This window comes from Zeus faber (assembly GCF_960531495.2).
Source record: "Zeus faber genome assembly, chromosome: 14".
Classification (NCBI taxonomy): Eukaryota; Metazoa; Chordata; class Actinopteri; order Zeiformes; family Zeidae; genus Zeus; species Zeus faber.
This window is the reverse complement of record NC_137200.1, coordinates 4050113-4074860: the sequence shown is the minus strand read 5'-3', so window position 1 is coordinate 4074860 and position 24748 is coordinate 4050113. Positions and strand designations below refer to the sequence as shown.

Genomic DNA, 24748 nt, shown 5'->3' with positions numbered 1-24748 from the left:
AAACTGTAAGACATTTATATAATATACACGGACATGTTGGTTCTGGGAGGATGGTGGGCTGGAAACGAAGGGAAGAAAATGTCATCACTCATCTGAGAATAGGTCACACAGGTCTCAACCATATAAAAAGTAAAATAGGCAAGCGCCCAACTGGAAAATGCTCACACCGTAACTTATGGAATGCCATTTGAGTCGATATTAAATAAATAAATAAATATGCCTATGAAAATAAATGTCTATACAATAAATCCTTAAATAAATCAATGACGCTATAAATATATAAATACATGTCTATTTAAATATGTAAATAAGTAAATATAGTTAAATAAACTGTTTTTCATTTAAAAAAGGATGTTTTTCAAAAGACTATTTTTATTAATTTCAGGGGACAGAAGCCGGCCTAAGACTCCCACTGGCGAGGACCGAACTTTGCAGACCCAGGTGTGGGTCTGCTCCCGGAGAAAAAGAGGAGCCTCTCAAAGCTGTCGAGCCAGTGGGCTGGAACAGCTGTAGGACGTGGTGTACAGGGTGCGGCTGGTCAAGCGGAACCGGGTGGTGGCCCTCCACCGTGACCGGTTCGCTGCCTCCCGGCGAGGTTGAGGACCAGCTCCGAGCCACCAGTCCTACCACTGTTGCGTAGGAGAGCACCAACAGCAGCATGGTGTTCCCACTTCCCGTCTCTCCGCCGTCTCTGAATCTATGAGATAACCACGGCCCATTGATTTGCATATAACAGATTGTCAAACAAATGATTAGATTAGATCAGAGTAGGAGTTCTGCATTTTACCCATCGTAGTAACTGACGTATCTAGGAGCCTTGGTGGTCTAGTGGTTAGGATTCGGCGCTCTCACCGCCGCGGCCCGGGTTCCATTCCATTCAGGGAACAAGTCTTTGTGCAAGAAGGTCCTGGGTCTGATTCCCGCCTGGGGCGCTGTTGGCACCGTGCTCCGGCGGGTTATCTCCCAAATAGGAGCCTTTCTGTGTGGAGTTTGCATGTTCTCCCTGTGCTCACATGGGGGTTTCCTCCACCTCACGTCAGGTGCACACAACACTTATCGGTCCCCGGGCGCCTCCACATATGCTGCCCACTGCTCCTGGCTGTGCCCCCAGAGGAAGGACAAGCCAGGATGGGTCAAAAGCAGAGAATCCATTTCACCGGCCACCATCAAAGCATGTGCATGTGTGTGTGTGCAAGCATGTGTTGTAGTGTGGTGTGTTGCGTGACTGTTTCTTTCTTTCTGCCATAAAGCGGCGCCCGGGTAGCACTTGTGGAATAATGAAATGAAAGTGCCCTGAATTAAATAAATGTGGGATTATAAAACAAAAGTGTAATGAATAATAAGTATTTTGAAAAACGTCCCTTTTAAAATAAAAGGCTTGATTTACTGAACTAAAGTTAGTCATTTCTATATTGACATTCATTTATATATGTATTGCCTCATTTATTTGTTTATTTAAGGATTTATTCCATAGGCATGTTTGTTTATGTATGTATTTAATATTGACTCAGATGGCGTTCCATAGCTTTGGACACCACGCTCTGGACTCCTCTGGAAGAACGAACCAGAAGAGGCGGAGGGAGCGCCTGCCGGCGCGTTCCAGCCCAGTTGGTGGTGGTAACCCACCTCCAAGCTGGTTTGCCAACCGCAATTAAACACTGGAGAAGAAGAAGATGATGACGATGCCGCTGGAAAGATCCAGAGCGATCTAGAGCGGCGCAAGCCCCGCGATACTTCACGGGAATCTGCGATATTTCGGTAGACCACCTTTCAGCTGCCTGCCAGTCCTGGTCAGACGCCGGTCAGTAGTCCGTGTGGATTATGAGCAGAGGCAGTCCATCCGAAAACTATAGAATACGGTAGTAGTGGGAAAGATGTCGGTGGTGGGGTTTGACCTGGGCTTCCAGAGCTGCTATGTGGCTGTTGCCCGAGCCGGGGGGATCGAGACCGCTGCTAACGAGTACAGCGACCGAAGCACACCGTAAGTAACCACGTCCGATGGAGGTATCTTCTGCGTTAAATTACACGTATAAAGAAGATAAAGTAAATCATATGATTGAACACATTTTTTGCTTGTTTTATTATTATTTCATGAATGGCAATTTTCTTGTGAATTTTTTTTTTCTCGCATCGGTATCTAGTAAGAAATAGGATAGCTCCCAGCTAAGACGTCTGATCGTATGCTGCGTTCAAAGCGACCTCTGAAATCGGTAATTCCGTCTTTGTTTGTCCCCCGTTAAATGGTTTCTATCGTCTCTGTTCCGGGAATACATGGAAGCTTGGCAATAAATATGCGTTTGTTTGGTAAAATGTGCATTGTCAATCATGTTCACGTAACACTAAAGCTTGCAGAGTACGCGAGATCGAAGTTAAGACTTTTTTTTGTTTGTTTGTTTTTGTTTTTTTTTCAATTAAAACCCAAGCGAAGGCAACTGTGACGTCATGTTGAAATGACGTGTGTCATCCTTATAAACTTGGGTCCGGACGGTCTGCCGTGAAATTCAGTCTGAAATGGTCGTTCCTTTGCATTTTCTCTTGCAGGTTGATTTTTTTTTTCCGAGTTTCCGAGTTTGGAATTGGGTGGAACGCAGCATTTCATACTGTGCGCTACGAAACGGGTACATTTCCTGATCTCGAGTGAGCCGCTCGGGCAGGCTGTGCTTCCGCTCAGATGGTGTAAACGAACCCGCAGGGCGTGAGCTCCTCACACCTGGGACAAGCTGCACTGCAAAACGAACATTTAACGTTGTGTTCTAGCAATTTTGCAATGTGTTCACTGTATGTTCTTATATCGTTTATTTTATATGCCATTTCATTTTCAACAAGGGGATACTTTTTAAAAAGACCACTTGATTCATCCTGAGTAAATCATATTTAACATATCACATTCTTCATCCAAGATTTAAAGTTAAGTGATCTACTTATTAATTGCCAAATGCTACCCATCCCATTACAGAAACGGAGTCTCAACGTGTGGCCCGGTGCCCCTCAGGAGGCTCCATTGCGAAGCAAATCAAGGGTCCTTGATATTAAAGAGAGAATCAATGCATTACTTTGTAAGAGATAGCTGAAGATTTAGTAAAAGTAACAACTGATGTGTACATCAGTAGAGGCCAAAACGTTACTGACAACTTAATCTGTCATGAAAAATAAATGATTGAAACATGAGAAACTTAAATACAAAATGATGTCCCAAGTTTACCACAGCGTGCAAAACCGTTCCACAAATCAGCGCCTCAGTTTGTAGCACTCATTTTTATTTTGGTGTCTTCTAGATCGTTTGTGTCGTTTGGACCACGAAATCGAGCCATAGGAGCAGCAGCAAAAAGCCAGGTAACATAGTCAAGCATCATTCCACTGTCTGCCTTTCTGCATGTTGTTCCCATTCCCTTAAATGTGAAAGACGTGCCAAAACCCACTCCTATGTTTCTCTCCTCGTCCCACTCATTGCTGCCGGCCAGGTGGTGACCAACTGTAAGAACACGGTGCAGGGCTTCAAGCGCTTCCATGGCAGGGCCTTCTCCGACCCATACATTCAGTCAACAAAGTCCAGTCTGGTTTACGACCTGGCAGAGATGCCTTCGGGATCCACCGGTATAAAGGTACGATCAACAAGTCGGTTTTGAGACGGATCCACTCAGAGCGGATCGTTTGTTACATGGATATAAACACTGATTGTTGACCTTGAAGTTCTTTATGCTGCTGTATGCTAACATCACCTTATAAACACCGTCCGTGATACGTTATCGAAGTCATCCACCACAGAAGTAATCTTTATTTATATTTTTTTTGTTTTCCCATCTGTAATCATTACTAGGTGATGTACACAGAGGAAGAGAAAGTCTTCAGTATTGAGCAGATCAGCGGTATGCTGCTGACCAAGCTGAAGGAAACTGCTGAGAGTGCTTTGAAGAAACCTGTGGCAGACTGTGTCATCTCTGTGAGTATTCCCACTTTCACCGCTAGCCTGTGTAGTTTCAACAGAGTGTACGCAAGTTACACTCTCCGATGAGAAATTAGATGTTGTAGATCCGATAGATTGAATTGTTTTATGTCTTTGTATCTCAATTTGCCTCAAATCTTTATCCAACTGGCATCAAAATGTCTTTGCGTATTATCTTCAAAGGAAAACTTTCTGAAACCAGCGGACCCCCTCTGTCTTAAGATGTGTTGGAACAAGTACTGTTCAAGAGACTTATGAGTTCAAGAGACTTATGAGTTAAGTGGAAAGAGGATGGTAATGACAATGCAGGAGTGCGGACTGTGACAACCGACGCCGACTTGAGTATCTATCCCACAGGCATATTCAGGCGATGCGGTTAAAAATGTTCAATAAATCAAATAACTTTATGTTATGTAATTCAAATAAAGATGAGCTTTCAACTTAGTCAGTTGGTTTACCTTCAGCAATCAAAGGGACGCTTTTAGAAAATAAGTGGAAATCTTTGTACCCTTGTTTAGTGGCCATCGCAGAAACATGCAGCAATTTTTGACCCTCTTAAAGATCAACTTGAGTATTTTTTTCTCTTTGGAGTGCCACTCCTTGCTGCAGGTCCTTGCCGTCACAGCCTTACATCTTTGACAGATAAAGATTTTAGCGCCATAAGTTTGACATTTCAAGCTCCTGTTCAAACTGTACATTGCTAAAAGTTTAATATGATCATCCAAACTGCCACGCTTGAGGTGGTCTGTCTTGTGTCAGAGCACACATGATAACCCAATACATGACAATAAAAGTGAAACAGTTCTTCAATAATTGGTTAGTCAATCAGCAGAAAATTATTCAAATCATATTTTAAGGGTAAATGATTGTATTTTTTGTGTACAAAGATTTTGATCTGTGCTATTTAGAATTCAAAACCAACATGACCAAACCCAACATAGTATGTCTCTTTTGATCAACACTTTTTTCCGTATTTCTTATTAATGTCTTTATTGCTGGTAATGTTTCACCACGTTGAGGAAAAATAGCCTGATGTCTGCTGTTCTTCCTCCATTAATGCATACTGGAGTAATGTGTAAACATGTTCCTCCCAGGTCCCCATCTATTTCACCGATGCGGAGAGGCGGTCCATCATAGATGCTTCTCAGATTGCAGGTCTCAACTGCCTACGACTAATGAATGAGACCACTGCAGGTAAAGAACAAACACAATTTGGTGAACTGGTGATAATTTGAGTTTATTTAGTTAAGTAGTAATTTAACAACTAATTTAGGCTTGCTTATTTTCATTTGATTTTGTCTTTGTCCTAATATTCTGGTATAAAACTTGATTTGTTGATGGTCAGTATTCTCTGTTTGTCCTCTGTGCCTTGAGAAAAGTGTTACCAGTAGATCTATGTAAATATGGCATAATGTTGTCACAGAATACTATGACATGCATGATGAAATGCCTACTTTTATTTTCCATTCTTGTTCCCCTTGTCAATAGTAGGAGTTAAATCAGACTACCTTTTAAACTCACCTTGTCCTTGCTGTTTATATTCTGTGATTATACTGAACAGGTACAGTTCAATTTAAAGACATGGTGAAGGTTTAGCTTGGGATGGGCAATTGGGCTCACAAAGCCTGCAATTAAAAAGTTATATAAATAAAAAAAGTGGGGTTTTTTTTTTGTATTATGTTACACAATCTAACCAGTAGGGCTGTCCAGGGCCGGCTCTTCCTATAGGTGAGATAGGCGGTCGCCTAGCGCACCATCCTAGGGGGGAGATGGGGGCACGGAGAGGGAGCGCACCTGTCTCCCTCTACGACGGCACCAACGATGAGGTGCCCGCGATCGCTCCTAATGGAACGAAACAACACCTATAGAGATTGTTTTAACCCTCCACGCGGTGAGATCCTGTGCTCCGGCCGAGGTGCGCTGTGCTCCGGCCGAGGTGCGCTGTGCTCCGGCCGAGGTGCGCTGTGCTCCGGCCGAGGTGCGCTGTGCTCCGGCCGAGGTGCGCTGCACTGTGCTGTGCGTGTTCTGCTGGCAGAGCCCAGAACACCTGTAGAGTCTGGATGGAGCCTCTTCCAGAACAAAGCGGCTGTTCTTTGTTTTGTATTTTTACCTTTTTATTTATTTATTTATTAATGGCCGTAAAGCTGTCCCTGAGCACATGGAGCGGTGCTCGGTGTATGTGGACGTATGCGTGCAACATTATTATTAAAAATAATAATCTCTACTGGTACACTGCATATTTTTTGAATATAAATTTTCTGATTCGAACAATAACAAGGCTTGAAGGTAAATCATTGGGTCAATGTTCTACTGTGAAGGAAGATTTTTCTTTTTACAATTCAATAGTTAAATAAAGATATATTATTCATATAAATTTATCATAACACGTAGGCCTCGCCTACAGGAAAGAGCAATTTATATGTTGACCATCCATTTGTGCTGGTCATACCATAGAATGATTTATTGCTTGTGATTAGTGCAATAATACAGAAGATAAGGAACTTGAAACTACTAAATCACAATATTGGTCCAAAAAAATCGATATTTGATTATCTTTCCAGATCATTCAGCCCTAATGGGCTATAGAATTGTAAATTAAGCATTAACATGACTCACAAAATGGAATTGTGTGAGTTAGTTTTGATTTTGACCTAAAATAATGGTGGTCGCCATTGTTGACATAACTTCCAAAGCAACTCAAATACATGTAAAGCACAGCAGAACTTGCGAGTGAGGCATGGGCTTCGTTTAAAAGTGAGGTGCTCTAAACACTCTCTGAATATTAAGAAATTAAAATCATTCCAAAATCAACACAACACATATCATTGTCACATCAATGAGAAGGTTTTTACTAATACTCATCTAAAGGCTTAACTAAGCGACAACTCAAATTTACACAAGAGTATGTCCATGTGTTTTTAGGTTTTTCCCCTTTCTCTTTCAGTGACCCTCGCCTACGGTATCTACAAACAGGACCTTCCCGCCCCAGAAGAGAAGCCCAGGACTGTGGTGTTTGTGGATTTGGGGCACTCTGGCTACCAGGTGTCAGTATGCGCGTTCAACAAGGGAAAGCTCAAGGTAAGCCTCACCTGTCCGATGAACATTTATTTTGGACACTTTTATATCTTAATTATCGCTCTGTTTATTGTTGTGTGTTTTGCCTAGTATTGCTTATTGCCAGAATACCACTGGGGCTGCCCCCTTTGTCAGTCAGTGTGCATTACAATAACAAGATAAAACAGAAGCTTACAAAATGCACAGGGATAATATTTAAATGAGGAATTATAAATAAGGGGAATCATAAATATATTTTTACATGTGTGAATCGTCCGTACATGGAAGCAAACACTGTGTGCCCCGATGGCGGAGAGCAACACAGAGAGCTAAATCCCATTCCTCCAAATAAAACAACTAAAAACAGTGTAAGGATGGTGCACGGAGGAAGGGGCAGGACTCGCAGACTTGTTAGATTATTTTCTGCGCATTACGCATGAGGAGGGGGTGATCCGGGAGAGAGTCAGAGAAAGTGTCCCTATTACACAGGGTTTCGTTCCATACTGTTCCACATGCACTTGTTTTGTTTCATAAGGAGATGTAAAATAAAATAGATAAAATAACCTACATCTAACAACTAAAATAAAAACACTGTTTTGGCGTGCCAATCATAGGTACCCCATCGCTGGCGCGTATCGCTAGCGTGCATCATCTGTACCATCAGAGAGGGAGAAAGGTGCACAAAATGCGCCCCAATCGCTCCCTCTCCGCACCCCTCCTCGGGATGGTCCCTAGGCGGCTGCCTACGGCGTGCGCAGCCGCACGCAGTTGAGAAAAAAAAATTAAATTGACCTCTCGCCAAAATAGAGAAATCCTGTGCAGCTCGACGCGGACCCCGCACAACTGACGCGGTCAGTGGAGCGCCAACAGTGGATTCAATATGAAGCAGCACTTGCGGCACGCATGCGGTGGACTTCTGCCGTGATACCATAATACTGCAGTTCACGTGTGCATATTGAACTGAAGGGGGTGTACCGAACAGCTGGATAACATACCGTGTATTGTTGCATCACTAATTATTATGGTATTACATTATCATTATCAGTGGCAAAAAATTGTCTTCAAATGACAATAATATCGCTTATCGCAATTATTCCTCGGAAAATATATCGTCCAACAAAATAACTTATCATGACAGGCCTACAAAGACACAGTCAACAATTAAGCATTGATTGTCTGAAAAAAAATTGGAATGAACTGTCAGTAGCTCATGCCACCTATTTGAAAAAGGACAGCACAAAATAAAAGGGGGGGGGGGGGGTGTGGGAATGGTGCTCCTCTTGTACTACTGTCGTGTGGAGACAGAAAATAACTCCTCCTCATCTGTGGTCAACGCCATTTTGTTATTGACAACAAACGAAACAAAGATTGTGGGAAATGTGGGTTTTACTGCGGGCTGCAATATGAACAGTCTGTCTCTGTACTGAATATAAAGCCTGTATTTAGAGACCATGTGAGGGCCCTGATGTAGTAATCCTGTTTGGTTTGTGGAAAATAAAAGAAGGCTGTATTGGCACTGTGATCACACAAACACACACTAATGAAATGGAAACGTAAATTATGATGAACACATTGAGTATTTTACAGGTAGAAAAAACATAATCAAATAAAACCTCCTACTGACCTTTTCTTTTTTTAACCTGTGCTGTCAGCATGCTGGGAAAACAACACAGAGTATTTGTATGGTATTGCATCTAGGACAGAGTTAGTCTGCAAGTGGAGTTCAAGTTCTCAACCTGCAATGCAACTCTTTATTTATTCCTGATGACCTGTAGGATGACAAGAGCACAGTTTTGGGTCTATAAACAACTAATCACTCCTCCAAGAGGGGGAGATTCACCATGGGTGAGACAATTCAACATAGAACCAAACAACATTTACACGGAAACATAAACATTGGACGACAATATGTATTGAAAGTTAATCAGGTCCAGGAAAACTGGAACTACAACTGGTCACATGGCCTCTTCCTGTCATAGTTATGGCATTAAATGAGGGAGGAAAGGAGAGGAATACAACCGGGGGGGGGGGGGGGTGTACTGGTGTGTGTACTGGTGTGTGTACTGGTGAGTGTACATGACTTATCCCCATTGGTTCTTGTGTATAAGGTCGGTATTATGTCGTGTTGCCGCCAAACAGCGGGAGGGCCCCGTAGCTTCATAGACACTCCAGCAACCACAGAAGACCCCCGGGCCCCCAGAGAATCCGGAAGCCCGCAGAGCAAGCCCCACGCCCAGCCACGAGGAGCATAACCCAGAACCAGGGAGCACGAGGAGACCCCACACCCCAGGGGCACACACACATAACCAACCCCCAAGTGCAGACACCAGATGCAGCTGCAGGCGCAGAACCCAGGCCGCCGGCGCCCGGCACAGACCGCAGGCCCGGAGCCGACAGACTGACACCCGAACCGTCCGCCCCGCAGGCGAGCCAGTGGGACCCCCACGCCACGCCCCACCCGGCCGCAAGCGCCCATCCACGCTGAGTGTGCTCAGCGCGGGGCACCGGGATGTCGAACCAAAATCACTCGCACCCCTCCTGCACGGCAGACCATGGTCTGGTGGAGTGTTGTTCCAAGTAGGATTGGTGTGCGAGTGTATATGTTCTCAGCTAATATGAGTGGGATTAATATTTTGGGATGGACGAGAAGCACGCTGGGGCAAGAGCGTGACTGGCAAGATGGCAGCCGCCCGCTACATCTTCCCCTGCATAGCTCGCACCCCACCCATCCCGCAAGCCCTAGGCCTATTGTGTGGTGTATGTACTGAGTATGAGTTTTGGCAGTGAGAGAGAGAGGCGAAGCGCGACCAGGTCAATGCAGGGGCGCAGCAGGCCGGGGAGCGGCCATGCGGACCCCTCCCCCGGACCCGACCACGCCCAAGCACGCCCACCTCCCGTACCTGGAAGCACCCAACCTACAGCAACCAGCCATGGCGCAGAACAAAAGGTGGCAGACGGCCCCCCCACCCACAGCCCCCCCCCACCAGCGATGAGCGCCCTGCACACCGAGAGCGCAAGAGGACAGGTACCGTGGCAGGAGTCCGCCCCCCCACCAGAAGGACACGCAACCCCCTATGGGCGGCAACCCCAGCGGCGCGCAGACCACAGAGCGAAGACCCCAACCCACAACCCACACCCCCAGCCCCAACCCGAGCCCCAAACCCGCAACCACGCCTCAAACCGACACACGGACGCCAGCTGCAGGCACTCCCTAGGAGCATCCCCCAAGCCGGGAGACAAGCCGGCTCATTGCCCATATTTCATTAAAAAAATCAACCTTGTTTTTGGATATCGCCAATAGTATTTACATTGAGATGTATCCTATTAATAAATGTAACCATTGGGATGTGGTAAGATGTTCTATGTTTTTCCAATTGAGTAATATTTTATTGGCAATTGTTAAGGCATTCAAAATGGGTTGGTGGTGGGTCAACTGAGGAGAGGTCAGCGAGACATAGTCGGGTATTCTGGAATGCTGCGACCCAGAAGGGTTGATAGCTTCTTGGTGATGTTGGTCTCGAATGCTAGGATAGGTGGACAGAGCCAGAAGGCATGAAAGTAGTCATCTCTGGTATCAAGGGAAAAGTGAGAGCTAACGTCTTTATCCACAAAACCCAATTTTAAACATTTTGTGTTCCGTGATATTAGCTCTGTGCAGTATCTTATCTTGGATGGGTTACATTTTGGAGTTGCTGGTCATAGAAAAGGTGTTGTGCAAATAAACTTACACAGGTTCATATCGGTGGGAACAGCAAGGTCTCTTTTCCCCATTCCATTGGAGGTAAAGATAAAGTGTCATCTGTTTTCAATAAAACTTTGTATGTCTGACCTTTTCATAAACTTGCCACTTTATCTTCCCCACATTATCTCACCACAAACATGTGATAAAAGCTTGACAACATGCTCAAACAATAGCCTATCATGTACTGCATGCACTAACATTTATTTGCATGTTGCCCCTTGACCTGAGGTAAAATGGACCTTACACAAGAAACCCCAAGAAAAGGTTTTTTTTTTGTACCCCCGTTGAGGCGAAATATTTTTCTCTTGTCACTCAGGATTTTTTTTTTTTTTTGTTTTCTCTCCATCAGATCTTAGGTACAGCATTTGATTCTGAGCTTGGCGGCAAAGACTTTGACCAGGTGCTTGTCAACCACTTCTGCGAGCAGTTTGCCAAAAAATATAAGCTGGACGTCCGGTCGAAGCCCCGGGCGTTGGTGCGGCTCTACCAGGAGTGCGAGAAGCTCAAGAAGTTGATGAGTGCAAACTCATCAAACCTTCCTCTCAACATCGAGTGTTTCATGAACGATATTGATGTCAGTGGCACACTCAACAGGTCAGTAGGGCCGTGTTGGGCTGGGCGATAAATCAGTATTATGATTTATTTTTATTCTATTGTAAGTCTGAATTGAAGTTCATACATTAGCACTTTTGTGGGGAATGAAGATTTTAAAAAATTCTCCCTCTCCATTCAGCTTATTTATTACAGGCTTATTTATTACAGGCAAAAACAACTTGGAAAGAGTTTAAAAAGAAAAGGAAGCATGGCACATAAGCGTTATATTTTATATATTTAGGATATATTACTTATCAAATTAAATGGGGCAAAATCAAAATAAAATCTGAGACAAACAGCCATATCTAAAGTCAGATATGAAAGAAAGTATGTTCAAAGCATTCAAAATAATTGATAAGGTGTGTGTGTGTGTGTGTGTGTGTGTGTGTGTGTGTGTGTGTGTGTGTGTGTGTGTGTGTGTGTGTGTGTGTGTGTGTGTGTGTGTGTGTGTGTGTGTGTGTGTGTGTGTGTGTGTGTGTGTGCGTGCGTGCGTGCGTGCGCGCGCGCGCGCGCGCGCGCGCCCATATTAATAATTCCTGACTGTGTTTCCCCAGAGGTCAGTTTGAGGAGATGAGTGCAGCGCTGCTGGCCAAAGTGGAGGCCCCCCTGCGCAGTGTCATGGAACAAGCCAGTAAGTCTCTCAATCTGTAACAGCAGCTGGAGTATCAGTACATCTCTACACACACACTATACTGCATACAATCAGATGGAATGAACCTTCCCTCTGGCTGAGGCAGCGAGTAGGCTTTGTCCCCTAAGGCCCTAAGCACATAATGGGAAAAGCTTCACGTTTGCATTCACTTCAACAACCTTTTGCCTGCTCTGACTCCATGCTCATCCTGCTTCCTGCTTCCCTCATCCAGAGCTGAAGAAGGAAGACATCTATGCAGTGGAAATTGTAGGCGGAGCCTCCAGAATTCCCAGCATCAAAGAGCGGATCAGTAAATTCTTTGGCAAGGAGCTGAGCACCACTCTGAACGCAGATGAGGCCGTAGCACGGGGCTGTGCTCTGCAGGTATACTTCCAAGCTCACACACTGACCGGGGTTTGAATTGAACTTGAATTCCATAAAATGTACAGTCGGAAAACATTTTTCAAAGGCCAAAGGTTTGTGTTATGTTTTGGTTCATTACAAATTACAATACTTTTTTGTATCATTATCATGAAAATGTTATCCTGAATTACATTTTGAATACCATATAATGACAAACTATTGCAAAGAGACCTCATTGAACTATACCTATTGTTGTCTTTTATGTAACTTAATTCTTAATAACTGACTTAATTGTTTTCTCTTGACAAATGAATTACTGGCGTTTAAGCAGAAACACCCTCTTCCATGTTCATGTTTTTGTTGCCTTTGTCTTCCATTTTTCTTTTTGGTGACCTGACACCAGCAATGTCTCATCCTAAGAGACTTCAGACGTAGTTTTGACAAACTAGATATTTTTGGATAAATGTAAGAGTTTTAGCCTTGTAGAACAACAAATCACATCCATATAGTAATGTTTTCCATTGATTTGCCACCGGTCATTGAGAACAAACTGTGGACAGGAAGGACTAAATATTCATATCAAAAACAAAACAAAACTTTTGCAGGTGAGCCCCATCCCCTCATTATTGTATCCACCAAAACAACATTTTCAGCTACATTTGGAAGGTTTTCAATCACTGGACAAACTGACTTCCTCTGTGGAAATGTCCCATGTACATTCCTCGTTGTTTTACACCACATCTCTGCTCAGTTGCGTGCCTTGTTGTTGTTCGCTGTTTCTGTTTCTCGGCCACGACTAAACAAGCCTGATGAACCAGCAAAGACCATTTTTATCCTGTCACCATTTGGAACAGGGTTAACCTTAAATACACTCGTAACACAATGTAGTTTACATTTAGGTGACCAACCTTGCTGACTGATCCTCTCCGCCCTCCTTTTTTGTTTTTCCCCAGTGTGCTATCCTGTCACCAGCATTCAAGGTCCGGGAATTCTCCATTACAGATGTTGTCCCCTACCCCATCTCCCTAAAGTGGAGCTCTGCGACAGAGGAAGTACTGAGGTGGGTTCCCATGTTGGCATCCCCCTGGGGCGGGGCTTTAGGATACAATGATGTGTTTCATATTGTTTCTCTTCCACCCACATATTGACACTGATATTAACATACAAATGGTAATTAACGTTTTCACCACATTTTATTAGAATTTGATGTACTCCCACATTTTGGTTGAATGGGCAAATGTACTCATATATTATAATATACTCGTAAAGTTTATATAATTTTTGGGGTAATTGAACTTTTAATACTCTTACTTTTAATTTATATTTGCTTTTTATTACCATGGTATGTCTGTCTTTAACTTGATTCCATCCAGAGCTTGTGTGTCAGTGATTTTTTCAGAAAAAAGAAAATTGTGGCAATACCACAATAGAGCCCAGGTTATGCTCAAGCCTCTGTCTTTGTCTCTTCCTATGCTTGTGTTGGGCGATTAATGTGTCAATTTAAGGCAATAGTCAAGCTATTTCACATGCTCTTATTTTTTACTTTGCCCACATTGACATGTCTTGTTGTTTTTTGCAGTGAATGTGAGGTTTTCCCAAAGAACCACGCAGCACCTTTCTCAAAAGTGTTGACATTTTATCGGAAGGAGGCCTTCTCTCTGGACGCCTTCTACAATACCCCCAAAGAGCTGCCATATCCCAACCCCACCATAGGTACTGCTAGACCTTCAGTTCTGTCTTCTGTTCTGTCTAAATGGTCTATATAAATCAGAATATGTTATTGACTTAAACGATTTCTTTATAAACAATAATGATCGAAATTTAAGTAAACCTTTCCGCATGTGAGTTCTCCATACCTTATCGGCATTTTTTAGTCATTCACAATGAATATATGTATACAGCAATCAGTTTCAAGGATTCTAATATGTACATGTAAACATATTAGATAAGAAGAAGAAGAGAGAGAGAGAGGGGAGGCAGGTGGATGTAAAACAGCACCGTTTGGCATGTATTTATTACAGTCTTTTAACAAAAGGTGACACGTGGGCCAAAGGCAAAATCATAGGATCGCTGGCCAACAGGGGGAGAGTCCAGAACGTCCGTGCATATGTGCGCTGCCGCAGTAGGATGCCCAGTCTACTGCGCTTAGACTCCATGGTTCTGGGTCTGGTTCCGTCTCGAAGCCACGCACGCCTCCCTATTGCGGGGAAAAACAAAACCTAAGTTGCTTCCTGGTCCAGGATCAGACGAATCAGCGGAGCCCCTCCGTTGATTCACCCGATCCCCAGCAGCTGAGCAGCCCTGGCCTGTCTGCAGCGGCGGCTTGACCATGCCCCCACACATTTAATATAAAGAAGAAGACTGACCATATTGTTTTAGTTTTCCGCCCCATTTAAATATAATCCACCTGACATTTGCATCGATGTTCTTAAGTATTTCTTACCCACTCATCCCTAACCATTGTTTCCTCTCTGCCCTCCCCAACAGGCCAGTTCCAGATCCAGAATGTCGTCCCACAGGTGTCTGGCGAAAGTTCAAAGGTCAAGGTGAAGGTACGGATCAACATCCATGGTGTGTTCGGTGTGTCCAGCGCCTCACTAGTTGAAGTCCTCAAACCCACGGAGGGGGAGGAGCCAATGGAGACGGACCAGAATGGAAAGGAGGAGGAGGTAGGGGTCTGCATTGCATGGTTGATGGGGTCTTCTGCCTGCAGATTTGATATGTATTGTATTGGGATTTGTGGGATTGCGATTTTACAGTATTACATTTTTATTATTGACTGATTTTTAAATATTCTGCTGCAATTCATCAGTGTCCTTCATTACAGTAGCTTTGGATGTTGTCCCCCTTTCATTGTGGGTGGTCATCTTTAGTAAATCTTCATCTTTATTTAAACTGTTACAAGCAAGCTTAGATTATTTCCTCTCCAAAAAGTCAGCTGTTCTAGTTATAATACCATAATTCTCAAATATTTCAAGTATATAATATCATTTGAAAGCACCAATAGTGACCTCCAAAATATCGTCACATTTTTGATATTGAGGTATGTGCAGAACTGCCAACCTGCACACATTTTGTGTACCAACTACACAATTCTTTGTGAAAATACGCAGGTATGAAATGCCAGCTGAAACTACGCAAAAAGAAAAAAAAGTGTGTGCGTGTGCGCGTGCGCGTGTGTGTGTGTAAATTGCAATTAAATGATGGAAATCAAACAATACCGTTCTGAACAATACTATTGTTCCATAGTGAAATATAAACAATAATAAACAGTGTCAAAATCAGAAATCTCACTATTGTGGTAACTGAAAATTGCAGTGGTAGTTTGTATGTGCAGCTGTCCAATCACGTGAGCGTGATCAGATCACGCAACGTATTGGTCATCGATGTACAGTAGACCGAAATCGGAAACTACAGACAGAAAAAAAAATCGGAAATAGGAATCTAGCTGGTAAACATGTTCGGTAACTTTACGAGGTGATGCATTTCAAGGGGTATATCCTAATAAGATAAATTATATACTATATATACTTAGCCGTAGTATCTTTTAGTAGTAGTATATTTTAAATATTTTCCCAAGGTTGGCAAGTCTGTTATTGTCAAAACATATTGTGATATTCGATTTTTGTCAATATCACCCAGCCCAAGATAAAAATTCTCAGAACAGAAAACCCAGATTATTCTGTTATAAAACTCAAATAAAAATATGTGTATGTGTCTTTTCATGGTGGTGCATCTTGGTTTGTGTGATGCATGTAGCATTCCCTTGGAAAGCTCAAACTAAACACAAGCCACACCTCATTTCTTGTGGTTGATTAGTCATGTTGCAAATATGAGGCTAAGAGGATGATGGATGTCATGCCTCAACAAGCTTAAAAACAACTTGGTTCTTCTCTTTAATGCCTGTGTTTGGCTCTTTGTTGTGTTCATCACCCTATCTTCTACAGAGAGAACTGTGTGAACACGAGAAATGTGTTTACGCCTTTCTACTTTTAAAGTGCTTAAACTGGTTTTAAAGTGCTAGCAGAATGATTGTGACTCCAAAAAATGATGTGACACATATTGTGCAAAACATCAGTTTAAACCTAGATTGCATCACATCAGTAAATTTATTCAGAACATCACCAGAGGTCCATCAAAAGTAAATTAGTACTAAAGTGTGTGTTACCAATGATGCTACAACTGGTCAATTATTGCTGTTGCAGTCAGCTCTAAAACTACATCGGTCTGTAAAGTGCATTGTTGTTTTTTTTGTCAGAACCAAATACAAGTGGACCAGGAGGAACAGAAGTCCCAGGGCGATGTAAACAGAGACAAGAAATCAGAAATCGAGGAGATGGAGGTGACTGAACAAGATACAGCCAATAGGGCAGGGCAGTTATTTCATAATAATGTTGATTGTCTTTAAGTGAATGACGCAACATTATGAAAACATTATGGGATTTTAAATAAATAGGCAGATTTGTAATATATTGATGGGGTAGAAGTCCCGATGATTATTGTGATTATAAATTCCTCCTTCCATTCCTAAATAAGCAATATAATGTGAGAGGAAGGTCTAATGTATGTATATAGTGTTACCTGTATGACCTTGAGTGTGATATTGCTTTTATGTAAGTCGTTTCGTAATGTATACTATTAACAAGTAAAGGTAATTTGAGACAACAGGTCATTATTATTTATTTATTTGTTTGTTTGTTTGTTTATTTAATTAGTTTAAAAAAAATTGCCTGTGTATTCGACTCCATCAACAAAGATAATTGCTTCAGGATTCTTCTGTTTGTCAACAGACTAACAGACAAAAAGCTGAACAGCACAAGTGGTTTCCTGGCTGCGGTTTTGAGCCATCAATTTATACCAAGACATTGAAGGATCACGATCACTCCTCATTAAACTGTATACCAGTGCTCATAGTATTCCCATTGTTCAATCAAATTACTCGACAGAAACGGTTGTACAATCTCACAGAGACCAACCTAGGTCTCATGGAATGTGGCTGTTTCACACATTTCCACTCCGCTGATGAAGGAGGGGTGCACATAAAATGCTCTGCTCGTCTTCAAAGTGATCCACAAGGTGCCCTCACTCGTCTCACTGACTGGTTCTATTGAGCCATCATCCTGTCAGGGACTCCCACACAAAACTTATCTTTCACTCCATTACCCAACTATTAAATTCTGTCTATGTTGATTCAGACTTGAACTTACCTGAAAGCCTATGAAAGTCCCAAAAGGAAAGTTCAGATTGATGTTACCGTTTAAAATGCTTTAAGATATAAAGAGTCTAGATCTGACACACAGGCAAATATCCGTTGATTAAATACTTGGAGAAAGCCAAGCAGCCTGATGTTGATTTGACCTTGGTTCGTACCTTTTTAGATGAACAGTTTATCTAAACTGTGATTAAGATCTTGTGTGTATGGAGGCAAATAAGGTTTTATCCAAAGCTCTGTATTCATTTAGTACTCAACAACCATTACTTGCTGATGACGCTGATGTGCTTTTTGTCAAATTTATTCACAGTCCTCATCTGCCCAAGAGTCATCCTGGCTTCTACATGCAAACACCAATAGTAGAGCAGGGAACTATTGCAAGTTGCAAGGTTTTCTGCGGTAAGAGCAGCTTGTGCATGTGGCAAATAACATGATTTCTGTCTTCTTCTTCAGACCTTGACAGAGGAAGGAAAGCAGGAGCCCCCGCAGGCCAAAAAGCTCAAAGTGAAAACGAAGACAGTCGAGCTGCCCATAGACAACAATGTTCATTGGCAGCTGTCCAACGATATGCTTAATCTGTTTGTGGAGAATGAGGTAATGCTCCCAGATCAGGAGCCATGAGCAGCCCCTGCCTTGTGTTAGTGAAACATCGCTGTCCTGTATCTGAGTCAAAGCCAAATATACAAGATCATTAATACCATTCAGACACCAGCAGAAAACACACATCTATGTTATGATACATGTACACACATACACCGATCAGCCACAACATTAAAACCACCTGCCTAATATTCTGAAGCTCCCCCTCATACCGTCAAAACAGCTCTGACCCATCGAGGCATGGACTCCACAAAACCTCTGAAGGTGTCCTGTGGTATCTGGCTCCAACACATTAGCAGCAGATCCTTTAAGTCCTGTAAGTTGTGAGGTGGGCCCCCATGCATCGGGCTTGTTGTTCCAGCACATCCCACAGATGCTCCATTGGATTGAGATCTGGGGAATTTGGAGGCCAAGTCAACACCTTGAACTCTTTGTCATGTTCAATCCATTCCTGAACATTTTTTGCAGTGTGGCAGGGCACAATATCCTGCTGAAGGAGGCCGCTGCCATCAGAGAATACCATTGCCATGAAGGGGTGTACTTGGTCTGCAACAATGTTTAGATAGGTGCTACGTGTCAAAGTAACATCCACATGAATTCCAGGGCCCAAGGTTTCCCAGCAGAACATTGCTCAGAGCGTCACACTGCCTCCGTTGGCTTGCCTTCTTTCCATAGTGCATCCTGGTGCCATCTTTTCCTGAAGAGATGGCACACACCCAGCCATCCACATGATGTAAAAGAAAATATTATTCATCAGTCCAGGACACCTTCTTCCATTGCTCCATGGTCCAGTTCTGATGCTCATATGCCCATTTTAGGTGCTTTCAGTGATGGACAGGGGTCAGCATGGGCACTCTGACCAGTCGGCATACACAGCAAGCTGTGATGCATTGTGTGTTCTAAGACCTTTCTATCATAGCTAGCATTAACTCCTAACTCCTTTGTGCTATAGTAGCTCTTCTGTGGGATCGGACTGACTGGTTTGCCTTCGCTCCCCATGCACATCAGTGAGCCATGAGTGCCCATGACCTTGTCACCGGTTCACCGCTTGTCCTTCCTTGGACCATTTTTTGTAGGTACTAACCATTGCATACTGGGAACACCCCACAAGACCTGTTGTTTTGGAGATGCTCTGACACAGTTGTCTAGCCATCACAATTTGGCACTTGTCAAAGTGGCTCAGATCTTTACAGTTGCCCATTTTCATGCTTACACATAAACACAAACTTCGCACTTTCTGCCTCATATATCCCAACCCTTGACACATGCCATTGGAACAAGATTATCAATATGTGGTGTGGGGACAGCTTGAGCAGCCACACCTGACCTGGATATAGGTGATTGGGTCAGTGTGGCTACATACCTGTTGCTCATTGGTTGGGCTAACAAGCAACAGGTTAATTTCTTATACTCACACACACACTCAAGAGCCCTGTCATGACATGTTTGATCCACTCTTGGCTAAGGTTTGAGCAGCCTCATCTGACCTGGATCTAGGTGATTGGGTCAGTGTGGCTGCATACCTGTTGCTCATTTGTTCGGTTAACAAGCAACAGGTTAAAACCCTTATCCTCACACACACTCAAGAGCCCTGTCATGACATGTTCAATCTGCTCCTGACTAATTCCACCTAGCCTACTCTCTACAATAAACTGGTGTCTACAACTCATCGTCATCTGTGTAGACTATCGGAAGGTGAATGCCCCAGGTCGACGAGCTCCTTGACCGGTTAGGCACGACTCCATTTTCAACAACACTGGATTTACCTTAGGGCTACTGGCAGATTCCCTTGTCGCCAGAGTCCAAGGAGAAATTGGCTTTCTCTACTCCGCAGGAGTTGTACCAACTCGTGACGTTTCCGTTTGGGTTGCTCGCCTAGCCACCTTTCAGAGGCTCATGACCGGGTTCTGCGTCCGCACGTGGCATTCGCCGTTGCATACTAAGAGGATTATTCACAGAGACACAAAAGACGATGGGTTGTAGACACCAGTTTATTGTAGAGAGAAGGCTAGGTGGAATTAGCCAGGAGCAGATGGAACATGTCATGACAGGGCTCCTCTTCTGAGTGTATGTGAGGATGAGGTTTTAGCCTGCTGTTGGTTAATTCAACCAATGAGCAACAGGTATGCAGCCACTCTGACCAAATCACCTAGATCCAAACCCTCCCATCCCCACACCACACAATGTTATTCACTTCACCTGTCAGTGGTTTTAATGTTGTGGCTGATCGGTGTATATTACAGTAAAATATTACAGTAATACTGTCATGAATGTTTTGATGTATTCTGAGTGAATCGGCTGCCGGGTCTTTCAGGGTGAGATGATCATGCAGGATAAGCTGGAGAAGGAGAGGAACGATGCCAAGAACAACGTGGAGGAGTACGTCTACGACATGAGGGACAAGCTGCACGGCGTGCTGGAGAAGTTTGTTAGCGCATCTGTATGTATACGCCGCTTTTCAGCTATAAAGGCTCTTCAGGCAAAGTGGTTCAATTTCACATCTAATTAAATGGTCTTGATGGGGAAAGTCTTGCAACAGGGTTAAATGTTTCAATTTTCATGTTATTACATATACAAATGCCATCCCCATGCTCAAATATGTGTTTCCATTTTGGAAATACAGGTACTCCTCACTTAACGACCTACTGTTTAATAACCGTTGGGACTTACGACCAGCTCTCTGACCAGTCTGTATTGTACGCTGCATACAATACCGTGTCATCTCAGTGTCAAGTATCTCATCACGCATCACCATTCTCAGTGTCATTCCCGCAGTCTGTCAGTATTCACTACACTAGTGTTCGCAATGGCCAAGCCCCCTTACCGTGAAATAACACGAGTCCTCGCTTATCGACCAGTTCGCTGAACGACCTGGTCCTAGGAACAAATCTCGGTCATTAAGTGAGGAGTACCTGTACGCTCACAGCGTTTTGTTTTGGCAATCAGGTATTTCTTTTCATCTCTGTTTTCTACTTAAACCTTTTCCAATAAATACAGGACCGAGATGCTTTCTCGTTAAAACTGGAGGACACAGAAAATTGGCTGTATGAGGATGGAGAGGACCAACAGAAACAAGTTTACATTGATAAACTGGCTGAGCTGAAGGTAACTGCTATTACTTTCAGGTCGTTGGATGTCCAAAAAAAGCATCAACGGTGTATCCAAAAGCAAGATTACTGGGGTCTGTAAAGTTATGTTGATTTGATGTATCCGTTGCATATTTGAACCGGGGGGGGGGTAGGCCACAGAGGAAGAAGGGCTCACTGTGGCCCTTGCCTGGCTGGTGGCAGAATAACACTAACTAATAACACGCTCCAGTTGTGGTTGTTTTTTTGGTGGGGGGGTTTTACATGCAAGTCAATTGCGATCCATTTGGTAAAAATCTAGCGTCATCTTTTTTGACTAAAAATCTTTCAATTAAAATCTATACCTTGCTTCATGTTGACTTCTCCCCCCTAGTGCTTGTATACCTGTTCTGTATCCGACATTACTTCTCCAGTATACTGTGTATTTATAAGCTCAACATTTTTGGACGGAAATTCGTCTAGAGCCAAGTTTCCCCGTTGGCGCGTGAGAAGACATTTTTTTATGGACAGTAATTATGCTTAACCTGTGCTGGATCGTCACAGGGAAATCATTCAGTTATCCTCAGTCTGTGGGATGAGTAAATTACTAAACCTGATGTCCCTGCAGAAACTTGGCCAGCCTATAATGCACAGACACATGGAAGCTGAGGAGAGACCGAAAGCCTTTGAGGAGCTCGGCAGACAGATCCAGATGTACATGAAGATCATTGAGGCTCACAAGACAAAGGTTACTTATTCAAGACTCTGTATTTCTTCATTTCTATTTCAAAGAAATACATTCCACAGATTTTGCGAATGTAACAAGAAAAAATGGCTTATCGTTGGTCTTCACTGCTGCTGAGAGGAGGAAAGCAGGTGGTTCTGTCCAAGTAATTGAAAACCAGTTTTGGTTCTTCCTCCGGCCAGGACGAACTGTACGAACACCTGGATGAGCTGGAGGTGATGAAGGTGGACAAGCAGGTGAGTGAGGCTGTGGTCTGGATGAACAGCAAGATGAACCAGCAGAGCAAGCAGGAACTTACTCTGGAGCCTGTGGTCCAAGTCAGCGAGATCCAGGCTAAAATGAAGGTAAATGAGAGTTGGCATTGTCAGTCTTTCAGGATTGGTGTATAAAAAAGGTTGACAAAATAATAAAGTGCACAGTATAAGTACCCCTGCAAAAGAATAATTACACCATGCCACTTTTAGCCTATTTTCAAGTGCCTTTAAAGAACCTTTGGAAATGCAAGCACCATAATTGCGAACGTCACTGTCCCTTCACCCCGCCATCCATTTCCTTTCCCCTCTTCCAGGAGCTTTACTCCACCTGCAACCCTGTGTTATCCAAACCCAAGCCCAAGGTGGAGCCTCCCAAGGGGGAGACGACCGAGAACGGGCCGGTCAACGGCCAGTCCGAAACGGAGGCTCAGCAGGGCAGTCCAGACGAGACTGGGTCAGCGGACACAAACCAGGAAACCACAGAGAACAAGCTCCCCGAGATGAACGTTTGATGACTCTTGTAGCCGCCTCTCCAGCATTTCACGTTCCTCTCTCTCTCTCTTTCCTCCAGCTCTTCTCCATTCCCTTGCATTCTGAGATTGTTATTGATGATACAGTATTTGCACTGAAAGACACCGGCGACAGCATGGCGTCTGATTGCTCTTCATCAGTTGGCCTTCTTGGCATGCTGTTTCTCCATTACTTTGTTGTTAGAGAATTTAAAAATAATGCATATTGATATTCTACAGGCTAGTTTATGGCATAAAAGTTGAGTGCGAGACTGAACTCGCTTTGTGTGTGTCGCTTTGATGGCCATTTTGTTCAGATATTTTTATTCAGCATTGTCGGTGATATCGCACTTCAGCTCAGAATGTCTTGATAATGAGAAATGTAAAGAAACAAGCAATTAGCAGAAAAATTAGGAATAGCGAAAAGAATTGTGAAATTGTTAAATATTTCAGTCTGTTCTAATTGCGAAAGTTGAAAGGTGGTTCTCAGATTTCCACTGCAAGGAACTGCTGGTGATGCAGTGTTTAGTTCAAAGTTAAATGACAATTGAGGAGTTTTAAAATTCCTCAATTTGATATTTTCTTTTGAACTAACTAAATGGTTGGTTTTCACACAACTTTCCTGTACTGTATGTTGAAACTAGATGCTCTGAGTTATAGTATTTCATTGTTTGGCTTTTCTCATTCACTAGCCATGTATTGTTTTCTACTTAAGTGATGTGGATGCTGGTCAAACAAAATACCAGTTAGGCACTACTGTTCGCTGCATCACAAAACAATCTAAATAAAACTTGGAAATGTATTGTCTGATTATTTGTGGATGCGTGGGATCTGGGGGGGGGATCATGGATTTTGTGAACAGAGCATTAGAAATGTTATGGCCTTGTATTTTTTTTGTTTGTTAGTTTGTTTTTTAATACCGCAGAAGACCACAAGCTTATTTTTGTATAGTGGTTATGCTCATATTTTATTTAAAAAGTATTATGAACCTCATATTTGATATGCATTTATACATTTATTTGACACCTCAGATTCGTAATCTTAATTTGCATCTAAATTCTAATGTAAATCTGTAAATGTAAATAAATGTAGGTAAATCGAATGTTTCCTTTTGAGTAAATATTATGCATATCTATGGAAGTCAATTGAGCAATAACAAGCCTCTGTACTCTGAGAGTGATGTTAAATTGTATAAAAGGTTGTTACTTAGTCTGTAAGAGATGCAGATAATTATAATGATAATAGGGTGTTGATAAATAAAAATGTATGAAAGTAGAATAGAAATAGTGAAAATAGAACACTGACACTGTTATAGCAGACTGAACTGTTATAATTTATTGAATGTAAGCACACAGTATAAAGGCAGCATAAGCCATAATAATATAAGCATGGAATGACAGCTTCTACATTGTAGTATTGGCCCTATACAGACTTTGAGTTTAAGCACTTTTACCATGTGAAGTATTTAATCTGAGCTGGGAGCGTCATTGTGTAATGACAAGCAAAACACATCATTCCTTCGGAGGTAAACGTAAAACAGAGCAAAGATATAGAGGGCCATGGGCAGAAGGGATGAACAATTGAATTTGGTTACAGGTTTTTATTTATAAAAAGTATTGGAAAGGGTGTATGATAGAGTGCCTTGTTGGGTGACCCAGTTGTCCAAAGGATCCCTCTTTCCACTTCTGGACTTAATATCCTCTCCACTGTTCTGCTATGTATTATCTACCCTATATCTATTTTCCATCCCTCCATTATACACCGATCAGCCTCAACATTAAAACCACTGACAGGTGAAGTCAATAACATTGATCATCTCGTTCCAATGGCACCTGTCAAGGGGTGGGATATATTAGGCAGCAAGTGAACAGTCAGTTCTTGAAGTTGATGTGTTGGAAGCAGGAAAAATGTGCAAGGGTAAGGATCTGAGCCACTTTAACAAGGACCAAATTGTGATGGCTAGACAACTGGGTCAGAGCATCTCCAAAACGACAGGTCTTGTGGGGTGTTCCTGGTATGCAATGGTTAGTACCAAT

At 42.9% G+C, this 24748-nt stretch overlaps 1 protein-coding gene across 1 annotated transcript; it reads left to right on the top strand.

Moving 5' to 3' along the window:
• Positions 1 to 1768: 1768 nt before the first annotated feature.
• hspa4a (heat shock protein 4a) lies at positions 1769 to 23505 on the top strand. The gene is made up of 19 exons (XM_080014383.1): positions 1769 to 1981; positions 3276 to 3333; positions 3462 to 3602; positions 3818 to 3940; positions 5038 to 5137; positions 6888 to 7021; positions 11089 to 11333; positions 11888 to 11964; positions 12197 to 12348; positions 13281 to 13387; positions 13907 to 14040; positions 14815 to 14996; positions 16586 to 16669; positions 17993 to 18133; positions 20454 to 20579; positions 21137 to 21244; positions 21833 to 21952; positions 22132 to 22293; positions 22518 to 23505. Exons 1-19 carry the CDS (start codon positions 1875 to 1877, stop codon positions 22713 to 22715), a joined length of 2499 nt encoding a protein of 832 aa, XP_079870509.1. The 5' UTR covers positions 1769 to 1874; the 3' UTR covers positions 22716 to 23505.
• Positions 23506 to 24748: the final 1243 nt, after the last annotated feature.